At 34.1% G+C, this 13083-nt stretch overlaps 2 protein-coding genes across 2 annotated transcripts in view; one reads left to right on the top strand and one right to left on the bottom strand.

Moving 5' to 3' along the window:
• Nucleotides 1–13083, bottom strand: part of LOC139430264 (uncharacterized) — a 291985-nt gene that overhangs the window by 166419 nt on the left and 112483 nt on the right. The window lies entirely within an intron of this gene.
• LOC139430003 (tigger transposable element-derived protein 1-like) lies at nt 4878–5342 on the top strand. Its single transcript, XM_071196546.1, has one exon. It carries the CDS (start codon nt 4878–4880, stop codon nt 5340–5342), a length of 465 nt encoding a protein of 154 aa, XP_071052647.1.

A 13083-nucleotide genomic window follows, 5' to 3' on the forward strand; every position in this document is an offset into this window, starting at 1 on the left:
TTTCTGAAGAAGATAGAACAAAAGAATTTACCTACATTTATAAACTTGCCATGACCAATAACTTTCCAAATAAAATTATTAATAAACTCCTATATAAAATAAAACTTCAGAAAGATCCATTATACTTAAAATGTACAGAACCTAAGATTTACAAACCTATACCTTTTAATAATATTACATTACAGTCCAAAAATATTTTTTCTAAGTATAATATATCATTGGCTTTTTCCAATAATAATTCTATCCTGAAATTACTCTCAAATTGTCATATGGAGAAGATAGACACTCTTGACAAATGCGGTGTTTATTCTATAGAATGTTCTAACTGTGATGGAATATACATAGGACAAACAGGAAGAAGATTAGGCATACGAATACAAGAACACAAGAATAAATGTAATTCAAATGTCTACAGACATCACTCTGACACTGGACACAATAAATTATAATAATGTGAAAATCATTCATCAATGTAGTAAAGGCCCAAAAATGGACTTACTAGAACAATATGAAATTTATAAATTCAAGAGAAAAAAAGAATACACATTATTGAATGATCAAATCGACATTGAATATAACCCTTTAGTTAAAAGATTATCCTATATAGAGTGATGCGAATTATGTTATTTATTGGTTATATTTTTTATTGTCTGTAATTTTTGTTAAAAATTCATATCGTTTTTCGTTTAGGCTCTTGTATCCGGCTTTATTTTTCTGTTTCATAGTCGTTTTTCTCGTGCTCATGTCATGTTTTGTTCGTGCGTTTCGTTCTTTTTAAAGTGTTTTACAATATTTTATCTATACAATTTTATTTATACACTGTGTTTTTAACTTTAATTGTTCACAATAACATACATCATTATTGCTTGATATATTTCAATGTGTACTCTTTTCATAATTTTTGTTTTAATGACGTCGTGGGTTACTTTTTAACTATTTGACAGTAAGTTTATGATTGTAATATTTTTATTATGTTTCTCATTACATTTAATTGATCGTAATGAAATTTTTACGTAGATTCGGCTGATGATGGGCTAAGCTCGATACCGGTTCCGTATAAATTGATATTAAGCAAGTAAGAAGTTTTTTATATAGTTTAAATATTATAAAGGAGAGCTTTTTGAAATAAGACGTAACTGAATTTGTTTGTATTTGCTAAAGAGTCATTGGAAGAAAAGAAAATTTCAAGAAATTCTGAGATGTAAGTTGGAAAATTGTCGTCGGTGATTTGACCTCCCGAGTTGAGAATTTGGAACAATACTCCCGTTTAAATAATTTAATCTTATCTGGAATTCCAGAGAAAAAGGACGAAGATCTTAAGTCTGTGGTTTCACGAATCGGTGTGGCTATCAACTGTCCTGTAACTGGGAATAATGTTGATGCTATACAACGACTCCCTTCTCGGAATCTTTCCGGGGAGAACGGTGTCGGCGACAGCAATAGAAGCAGAAATGTCGTGATCAAGTTCCTATCTCGAAACTTGCGAGATTAATTTTTATCTGCTGCAAAGACTTATCGTAGAAACAACGATACTGGGAAATTGTTTATAAGCGAACATCTTACGTCTCTCAATGCAACACTTCAGGAATACGAATTAGAAATGTCGAGAGAAAGGCTATAAATACTGCTGGCTGAGGACCTGCATTATTCACGTTCGTCGTAAGGACAGGGCGCGGGTAATGGTCATCAAATCGGATGATAAACAAGCTTTAGAGCAAGCTCTAAAGCTTTAGATCTGCCGACTTTTTTCGTAGTTTCAAATTATTTCTGTTTGTTCAATGTTCTCTTTTACGATCTACTACCAGAATGTGCGAGGCTTGCGAACGAAAACCGAAACTTGTTACGCAAATTCTATGAACCTTGCTCATGACTTAATTTGTCTTACTGAAACAAATTTGAATGATTCGATCTTCGACAATGAAATCTTTTGTAACAACTACGTCACTTTTCGCCATGATAGAAGTTCCTCTGATAGTGGTAAATCTGATGGTGGTGGTGTTCTCGTGGCGGTTTGTAGGAATATTCCGGTTACCTCAATGCTGCTGCTTGCGACGGGTGCTGAAGATTTGTGGCTGTCCGTGCGCTGTTAAAATACGCGGGTGATTGTTTGTTGCGTTTACCTGCCGCCGAATGATCCGGCCCCTTTTAGTGTTTTTGTTCATAAACTTCAAGATGTGCGCCATCAATTTCCGGACACCCCGCTATTAATCGTCGGGGATTTCAATATTCCGTGTATCTCCTGGACTGTCTCTTCTGGATGCGGCCCCATTCCTGTGGGTGGCTTGGATGCTAGAGCGAAGGAGTTCCTTCTTATGATTTCCTATTATGGTTTTTTTTGAGTTCAACAACATTGTAAATTGTAATGGTAGAACATTGGATCTAATCTTACGTAATTCAAATTTAATTAACTCTGTATTTTCCTGTGATGGCCTGCTAGTCAATTTGGATGCTCATCATCCTGCTGTAGCATTTACCTTTTGTTTAAGCCGGACTCTTTGTCTGAGGAGTTGTCACCAGATTGGTTGGCGGTTTGGTCGCGCAGATTATGCTGATCTTAAAAGTGCAGTAATAGCCGTGGATTGGTGTTCTGTGTTTAATCACTTGAATGTTGATCAATGTGTTACGGCATTTTATTCGGTTCTTCATCGGTGCATGGGCGACTTTATCCCGCGTGGCTCCACACGTAGTGGTCGTTTTACTGACTGGTATTCCCCATCAACCATAAAAGCGGCATAAATGGGGCTATTCTGACGACTTTCTCTCTTTTAAAGTATTCCGTAAACGAACTAAGGCGTTAATTGCCTCTGACTACACCTCCTACCTCAAACGCATACAAGATTTCCTAATCGATTCTCCTTCTCATCTTTGGTCATTTGTTAAGAGCAAAAAGCGTGGTGGGGGTGGCATTCCGGCTGAGATGGAATATGATGGCAATTTAGCTGATAATGGACAACAAATATCTGAACTATTCTGCGACTACTTCTCTTCTGTATATATTGACGGGAAACTTGATGATCGTTATTTCTCTAGTACCTTTCTTGGTGAAACCTGTCGCTGGTTTTCACAACAGGATGTAGCATCCCTTCTAAGTCATGTTAACCCTAAATTAGGCCCTGGTCCGGGCTGGAGGAGCTTGCTGCACCCTTGTTTCATATTTTCTCTCATTCTGTGAAACTCTCCATATCTCCAACGGAATGAAAAAAAGCCTATATAATACCGATCTTCAAATCCGGTAAGAAACACCTTGCCAATAACTATCGTCCAATTTCGCTTCTTTCCATTATTTCGAAAGTTTTTGAAAAATTCAACCTCAATTTATTCATCAACAACATGGTTTTCTGCGTGGACGGTCGGTTGAAACGAATTTGGTTGAGTTTGTAAACTATATTCAGAAATCCATGAATGGCGGCCTTCAGGTTGACGCCATTTACACAGAGTTTAGCAAGGCATTCGATAGGATACATCATTGTATTCTCTTGGAAAAACTCGGTAAGTTCAACTTGTCGAATGTCTTGCTATCATGGATTGCTTCTTACATTTCGAACAGACGTCAAGCCGTTAAGGTGGACAGTTTTGTTTCTAATTTTAAATCCGTTACGTCGGGCGTACCACAGGGCAGTCACCTCGGACCGATTTTGTTTTTGGATTATATCAATGATACTAATGAGTGCTTTCTTCATTCCAATTTTTTGCTGTACGCGGATGATTGTAAGATCTTTTCTGGAATTGGATCCATGTCTGACTACTTAACGGTTCAGCAGGATCTGGAACGTCTGGAAGAGTACTGCTTAAAAACTTACTTGTTTCTGAATTACGATAAGTGCTATAGTATCATATTCAGCAGAGAGAGATACCACATAAATTTTGAGTACAGTTTGGGAACACATTCGGTAAATATTACTTCCCAAATTAGGGACCTGGGCGCTGTTCTTGTTTCAAAATTGCTCTATTGCTGTCATGTTGATACGGCTATGTCTGAAGCCTCAAAAAGATTGGAATTTATTATTCGAGTATCACGTCCTTTTACCAATATCCGGACCATCATTTCCTTGTATGCAGCGTATGTTGGTAGTGTTTTGAATTTCGCTTCGGTGGTTTGGAATCCCTCATACGCTGTATACAGTGAGCGCTCACTTAACGTACACAATGCGTTCCTGAGTTACCGTACGTATAACGAATGTACGTTAAACGAACACGAAATATCCATAAGAATACGTATATTTATGTTTAATTGGTTCCAAGATGATCTTTGTTCGCACGAACGTACAAACTTGTTCGTACGAACGTACACTTACGGCCGACTAGGGACTTTCCTACTTTGCTCGTTACACTACTCTTTTTTACCACATTTTGCATAGGGGATTTACCGAAAGAGACCGGACGAAAAAATATCTTTGTGAATTCAATCGATACACGTCCTGAGTTCGCTTCAGATCGTTTCAGACATCGTCCGCGTCAATACATTTCGATCAAACGGGATTTTAGAAATAAAAAGTTGAAAATGAATAAAAGGAAAGGTGACCGCGAGATAGAACAAGGTTCGAAAAGAAGAAAAACGATTACTTTTGCTGAAAAACTGAAAATTATTGAAATGGCAGAGAAGGGTGAAAAACTAGCGGAAATAGGAAGACGTTTAGGATACAGTAGATCAACAGTTAACACAATAGTAAAATCAAAAGAATGTTTGAAGTGTTATGTTCAAGATGGGGTAAATCTTCAACAAACTTCAGGTACTCGTATACGTTCTAATGTGATGGAAGAAATGGAGGGGATTTTGAAAGTTTGGTTAGACTCTCAATTACACAGAAATATTCCTTTAAGTCTTTCTGCTATCCAACAAAAAGCTAAGGAAATTTATTCAGAATTAAGAAAAAAAAATGGATGAGAACGCAACTGATACGTTTAATGCAAGTTGGGGATGGTTTAGAAGATTTAAAATCAGGGCCAACTTAATTAAAGTGAAATTGACAGGAGAAGCAGCGAGTGCAGACTCTAACGCTGCTAGTGAATTTATAGCAACACTAAAAGCTATTGTCCACGATGGAAATTACAGTCCACATCAAATCTTTAATGTTGACGAAACTGGATTGTTTTGGAAGAAGATGCCTTCCAACACATATATCACTAAAGATGAGAAACGTATGCCGGGATATAAAGCTGCCAAAGATCGTCTAACTTTATTACTAGGTGGAAACGCGGCAGGTGATTTTAAATTGAAGCCAATGTTGGTTTACCATAGTGAAAATCCGAGAGCGCTTAAAGGTGTATCAAAGTCATCAATGCCAGTGAAACGAAATCTGTATTTGAAGATTGGTATAGAAACAACTTTATTCCAGAAGTGAAAGATTACTGCTCTAAAAACAACTTAGCGTTTAAAGCATTACTACTTCTTGATAATGCCCCAGGGCATCCAATAACGTTAAATGAGTTATGTCCCAATATAAAGGTAATATTTTTGCCACCAAATACGACATCATTAATCCAACCGATGGACCAAACCGTTATAGCCGCGTTTAAGAAATATTATTTACGTGCAACTATGGTAAGCATGATTAAAGCTATTGATGATAATAAGGAATTAACGGTTAAGTCTTATTGGAAAGATTACAATATTCATAATGGAAAAAAATTAAAAATATATCTGCCTCTTGGGATGAAGTTAAAGAAACGACAATGAAAAGAGCGTGGAAAAAGTTGTGCCCGCAATTTGTTTATGACGAAGGAACAAATGTTGAAAATCTTCAAAACGAAGTTGTAGAAGGCGTGATAGAAATTGGAACGCGCTTAGGCTTGGAAATAAACGAAGAAGATATCGAAGAGTTAATAGAATCACATGACGAAGAGTTGTCTATCGAAGACCTCATGGAATTACAAAAGACAGATAATGTCGAAACGAATGACGATGACGCCGTTGAAGACCTGCCCAAAGAAAATGTATTAAACTTAGAAACTTTAAGTGAAATTTTAAATAAAATGGAAAATCTCGCCGATGTCATAGAGAATGTAGACCCAAATATGGAACAAAGTTCTAATGTTGTAGGTATGCTCCGTGATGCGTTTACTTGTTACAAAACCATGTACATAGAGAAAAAGAAGACTGGCCTTAGGCAATTAACCTTAAAACAATTTTTAACTAAAAAAACTTAAGAATCGATAAGTTAATAATCGTTTATTTATTAAGTTATTTATGCTATCTTTACTTGTACCGACTTTTTTAAATTAGAATAAAATGTAAAAATAAGGCTCTTATTTTTCTAGTTTTATTTGAATTCAATCATTCACTTTCTATAAAAAAAATAATGAAATTGGATTGCCGATGTACGCTAATGCGGATGACAAATGTACGTTGTACGAACACGAGGTCATAAAACGTCTTGTACGTATCTGCGAACGTACGTAAAGCGGGCGTACGTTAAGCGGGCGTTGACTGTATATTGATCGTGTGGAGGGTCTGCAAAGAAAGTTTGTTAGATACCTGGCACACAAATTTAACCTTCCGTATTGTTCTTATGCCCAGCGTTGTATAGTTTTTGGAATCACATCTTTAAGTGGTCGCCGAGGTGTTGCTGATATGATGTTGTTATATAGATTGGTTCTTGGTTTGGTTGATTCCATGAAGCTCGTGCGGGAGGTTCGCTTTAATGCACCGTCTTATGTAACCCGAATACAGCCACTTTTCTATCTACCTGCCTCTAGGTCTTTAGCCTATGCGTACTTACCCTTATTGCGTTTAATGTAGTTTTTCAATACCCATTGTAACAATATTGATTTATTTGTTACCTCGCCTCTTGTTTTCAAGAAATATGTACGGAATTTGAGCGTTTGTTATTGATTTTGTTAAGTTTATCATTATTATTAGTTTTCTTTTTTTTTGTATATTGATATAAATATTCTTTTTTGTTAGAGCATAAACAGAGGAAAATAAAAAACGTCCTTATAAGTCTTAAAAAGAACTATAGAGGGTACAAACTCAACAATATTAATGAAACGATTACTTCCTGTGTAATATACAGGAAGCGAGGCACTACTAGCACCAAATAATGTATCCATGATATATTACAGAACAATTAGCAGTTCACATGACGTTCTTTGATTTGCAGACTAAAGATGGTTTTTATTCATCTGAAATGATTTACAAACGAAAGTAAAAGCAGATAAATGATTCATAATTTTATTATTCTTGTTCTGATGAGAATTAAAGAAAACTTGCGAAGCTAACTGAAATCACAGTGTACCAAAAATACTTAGAACGTAGTCACGTTCAAATGGAGGTGGATAGTATGCAAAGAATTATTGAGAGAACTAATATTAATGATCTGGCTGATTACACTTTCACCTTTTTACCTTGACCTTAGTTTTTCTTTAAACTTCAAACAACTACATTTTTTCTCATCAATTCGGCTTGGAAAAAAAAACTGACGATCCTACTGACACAGATATGAGTCCCTAAATATGACCCTTACGAATCGATGCAATATAAGCTAAAATTTAGTGATGTGTGGTCACATTTCCCTTGTCAAATAAATAATAGAGTTTTAATACATCATTGTAGTCATTTGAAAGATAATTTATGTGTTTACGAGAAGCAACAAAACACCAAATACTATTTGAAACTATCCAGAGAATGTTCGAGTAAAATTATACAGGTGTCTCAGCGCGACCGGTCATTAGACGTTTCTGGTGTTCTGGCCAAAATAAAAATTTGAGAATTTAGATTTAAGTATTATCAATTGCGTTCTTTTCGACTAAAATATTTTCAGATTTCTATCACTTCCGGTTATACCCCTTTTTTTAAATGGAACATGCAATATTTTTACATATTTGGATTTTTCTGTTTTCAAGGTTTATGAATAACATTACTTTTTTCAATTTGATTGGGCCGTTCTCGAGTTATTCGAATTTTTCTAGAAAAATCTGCTCCAGCAGACATTTGTTCAAAAAATCAAAGAACACTCGATTTTTGGGATATTAATTTAGGATTCAGAACATGCTTAAGCAACACGATGGAGTATGTTTTGGTGCCGAGAACGGCTGTCTAGAATGTTTGGTCACTTTACTATGGCACGTTAACTTTTCGAAATTTAGAAGTACCATAACTTCATTTTTTTAAATGGGTCTTCGGTGTCTTATTTTACATCTTTTATATTCCATATATCCTATAGATAACATTAATAGTTTGGGAGATAATTAGGGTTTTTTGAAAAATGCACACATATATCGATATTTAATCTAGTGTGCCATGGAAAACAAGCCTTCTCAATGAGTTCTTGTCAAAGGCTCACTTGTTTACGTCACTTGATGCATGTAAGCTAATAATTATCTGTTAGGTCCCTTAAAAAAAAGGGGACTAAAAAGAGTTAAAATCGATAAGAATAACCAAAATAATATTTACACAAATTAGGAAATTCTTAATTTATTTTTTATACATGAAAAGCGCGACAAGGTTCGTAATATGATTCCCAGATCTTCTTTGGCAGCTCGAATTGAAGCGTTGGGACTGGGCTCGAAATAAGCCAAGGTATTCACCTCTTCCGCTGCATTATCTACTACATCTTTGTAACTTTTTGCTTCCCCTATAAAATTTGAGTCAATAACAATGGTCTATTCAAATGGCCGATATGGTGTTCATGTATGGTCATACCAATAGGAATACTTTGAGTGCATGTCATAACATGACTGCCTTCATATGGTATGATAGCGGATGGGAAAAGTCCGTATGTACGCCGGAGAAGAACGAATTTTAAATGCAGTGGATGAAAATCCCCAACCGAGTGAGAAGAATTTGGATACAAATTGGTACAAGCGTACATGTTGTTTGCAAAAAACCTCCATAAGCAGTTAAGTTACCATTACCACATCCAACGTGTGGAAACCCTCACTCCTCCGGATTATTAGGCAAGATCGACTTAATGGTTCGGTCAATGGTTTTTACGAGAAGCTGTTGAATGCCGTGCTGACTTCTTAACTAACATTCTGTTCACTGATGAAGCTATTTTTACCAGAAATGGAATATTCAACTTATAATATAATAATAATAATCGTGTGATGTGACGAGAATCCTCGAGCCATCGTTGAAACCAGACATCAACAGCTTTTTAGTCTAAACCAGATTGATTATTTGGAAAACACTCTTCCTGAAGACTTACCGTTAAATCGGAAAAAATGTACGGTTTATGTAGGATGCAGCTCCGTAGCCCTTTACGCTTGCTGTTGGCGAACATCTAAACAACACAGGAGACGGGAGATGGACAGGGCGAGGCGGTCGTATTGTGTACCCCACACGATCTCCAGACTTGAATAACGTAGACTTGTTTATGGGGCTATTTAAAACGTTTAGTTTACGCGACACTTGTGAACAATCTGAAAGATTGCGCCATTGAATAGAACACGGTTATCAGATGATTCATGAAAACGACGAATTGTTTGGAAAAGGTTTCCTTCCAATGCAGAATTTTGAATATCTTCAATAATAATTGCAATAAAACCATTATAATAACCAATAAAATAAGTTATTACTTATTATTGTGGTAATATAGTAAACAAGACAATAATATAATAATATTATATAATAATAAAATAATAAGATAATAAAAGTAGGAAAGTGGTCAATAAGATTTTTCAACTTGTTTTAGACTGTGATACACGCTTTATAAATGTTAAAACGTTGTTTCGAGACATCTGGTATACAGGTGTATCTGAATGACGTTCCCAAACATCAGGAGTGATTCTTTAGCAAATTTTAAGATTACTTTTTTATATGAACTATGAGCGACTTCGACTCCCCTGGGAAGGCCCCTGCAAAAATAGCGTAAAATTTTAATATAATTTTTTTTTCGTGACAACTATAAACACCTGAAAAGTGAAATTTAGGGAATAAATTTAGCTCATAATAGGGCACGTCTCTAGCTTATTTGTACTTTCAATATTCCCTTCTAAGTTACTAAATGTAACCACATCCGTTCAATTGGAAAAATTTCAGTTAGATAAATAAAATAATTCTAAAACTTTTTATCTCTTTGATGTTCTTCGAAAATTTAATAATTTCTGAGAAAAAAATTAATTAAGCAAATACTAACTGTTAAAAAATTAATTGATCAATGCGTCAACAGTTTATGTACAGAGGGAGTCAACTGATTAGGGACATCATTTTTTCCCACGATTCAAAAAATCTTAGTCGATTTTAAAAGCAAATATTAGAATTGCACAATCATGATTTATAATTGTAGCTATCATGGGAATTGATAAGTGGACAATTGCAATTTCGATCTTTGTTTCCGTAACGGACACCTTTCAAAGGTCTAACAACTAAATAAGGATAAAAATAAATTAAACAAATTGTATAATTTACTTTTGTACAGTAATAGTTTGTCCACGTTAGAAGGTAGAACTAAAGAGACGTGTTCAAGTTTGTGTATATTTGTAAAATAATACCAACGCAACTAGAAAAAAAATTAAGTTACTAACTGCTCAATAAGAAAAATAGTGGAGCACATAAATATACAAATATTCAAAAACAATACTTTATTAAGCGCGACTACATCTTCAAAAGTACATCACAGAAAACAGCCTAAAATATCATCAATTCTCTAATTGCGAATTATTTACTGAGGATGCTTTAGAATTATCTACTCAAACTATTCGAAGACGATTCTTTATGGCAGACTTGTACGGAATTGCACGGCAAAAAAACTATTGTAAATAAAAAAAAGTGAAGAGGCTTTAGATTGCCCGACAACTTTGACATTGGATAGTTAGATTCCGATGGAAAAAGATTCATGCGCGCCCTCCCCGCTAAAGATTTAACCCTCGATGCATTTTAAACCCATGGAAAAGGCCCATTGATGGAGTATTAATGCAACGTCAATACTAAGATATTTTACAAGAATCATGCTTGACTGCAGAAGACAATATGAAGACTGATATGAAAGTCACATGGCAATTCGAACAGAAATTGCGAAAAAAGTCAATTGATAAATCTGTGGCAAGAAGTGAAACTACGTGTGACAGATAAAGAATGTCGTAATTTAAAAGAACTTTATACAGAAATTATTGATTAGTGAATTATTGAAGTAGGTAGGTAAGCAAAATTCTCACTAATATTTTTTTTTATACTAATTTTCGTATCCACTTTCCTTAATTAGTTGGCCATCGCTGTATATGTATATTATGTGTCTATAAATAACTAAATTAAATTATTTGTAAAATAATTTTAGTTGCCCTTGGATTGGGCAAGAGTGAATTGCTTAAGAGAAAATTGGTGAATATACAGGTGTCCCACCTAAGTAGCCTCGGTCCATAGCCGAATTATGATTGAGTTTTTCAAAAAATGTTTCAGATAAAAGATGAATCGAATCATATTGCAGTATATATTTTACAATTAGTTTCAGTAATGGCGGACTTCCGCTTCTACCGGAAATGGATATCAACTTTGTTATTTTAAATGAAAGAGCCTGTATATTATTGCATTGTTGGATTCTTTGTGAAATTTCAATGGTACTTTGTTAAGGATACCTTAGGTTTAACTGGTATCGTTTTTGAATTATATGACGATTTTCGAAAAAAAATTACATTTGCAGCGTCTTATAAATTTGATAATATTGCCGAAACTGTGAAAGCTAGAAAGATTTGGTTTTCTGTTTTGGATTAACAATAAAAGAACACACGTTTGCTAATAGAAAATTATGCATTTATATTACGGAGTTCTTAAGTAGGGATCTGTAATTTTCGAACTTTTTAATCATGAATAACTTTTTTTTTTCAATGGAACAATATACCAATTTTTGCATAACTGGATGTAAAATTGAATTTCCTTTCAGTTTTATACAGGTATCATGGTGTCTATCTTCAACGGTTTTGGAGATATTCCCGATTTTTCAGTTTTTTACGATAGATACTTAATTCGCAGCGCCGCACACTGGGGCAAATAGGTTTTAAAGTTGGCATTAAATCAAAAATTCGTACTGTTTAATGTAATGTTTAAATAAAGTACTGTCCAATGCACAATATAATGATATTTATTAACCGCGGACACCTCGCTGAATCTCGTTAGAGCCAGTCGCGCTCAGCGAAGAAATAGACGAATTTAGACATGTTATTTATTGTGCTTACAATTAGACAGTAGTTTTTGCGTAGAGTTTGTGTTACTGTTGACTTGAAGATATTGTTTTATTGTTATCGAACCTTCAAACTCGGATATGTACTACTTATTAATATGAAGCTTTCAAACAATACAGTCCGTTTATTTTAAATAAAATTATTCTCAAAAATGATGAGTCATTAATAATGTTCCGAGCTAGTCCGAACCTTTATTTTTGCATTTTTATAATTGACGTTAATTGTATATTAAAGATTAATTGCTTCTGAGTGCTCATATTTGCTCTTTTCTCGCATACTTGTATTTTAGCACAATATACAAGTAATTTGAAAATAGATGGCTAAAATGAAACCCATGTAGAACAGCCAATTTTAAATAAAATGAAAACACAAATGAATGTGTGAAGATTAATTTTTATTTGTCTTCTGTACTACCGGTTTCGAAATTCTAAAGGAATCGTCTTCAGGTGCGACTGAGAGATAACGTATCACCCATTACATAAAAATGAGATAATAATAATATATAATGAATGTAATTCCGTGTATAATCCGTGTAATTCCACCAGATTGACAATAAAAACATATCACTATTACACAATTATAAAAAATCATTAAAACTAAATCTCCTAGAAGAATTTGAAGTCAAAAAACATGAAAACAACCCAAAATTTACACTTTTAAACGAATATTTAGAATTTTCAAAAACACGCTTATTTTTAAATTTCATAAAAAAAACATTTTGAAGATTTTAGTTCCGGTTTCGGTACGTGCGCTATAACCTAATCAAGTTCATATAATAGTAAGTAATTAGCCATTCCTGTTATTTAAAATACTAAGTATTTTAATGTCATGTCAGTTTAAATTTAAATTTTTTGATATTATTGAGTTCAATCCTAATTTAATATTATTTAACAGTAAATATTTTTATGTATTTTTATATATTGTATCTGATTTATTATTATGTAATGGTTGATACGTTTTCTGTCAGTC

This window comes from Onthophagus taurus, chromosome 6 (genome assembly GCF_036711975.1).
Source record: "Onthophagus taurus isolate NC chromosome 6, IU_Otau_3.0, whole genome shotgun sequence".
NCBI classification, from domain to species: Eukaryota; Metazoa; Arthropoda; class Insecta; order Coleoptera; family Scarabaeidae; genus Onthophagus; species Onthophagus taurus.

Bases quoted from the DNA above. Each gene is read 5' to 3' on its own strand.
- LOC139430003 (XM_071196546.1), top strand. From the start codon at position 4,878: ATGGATGAGAACGCAACTGATACGTTTAATGCAAGTTGGGGATGGTTT.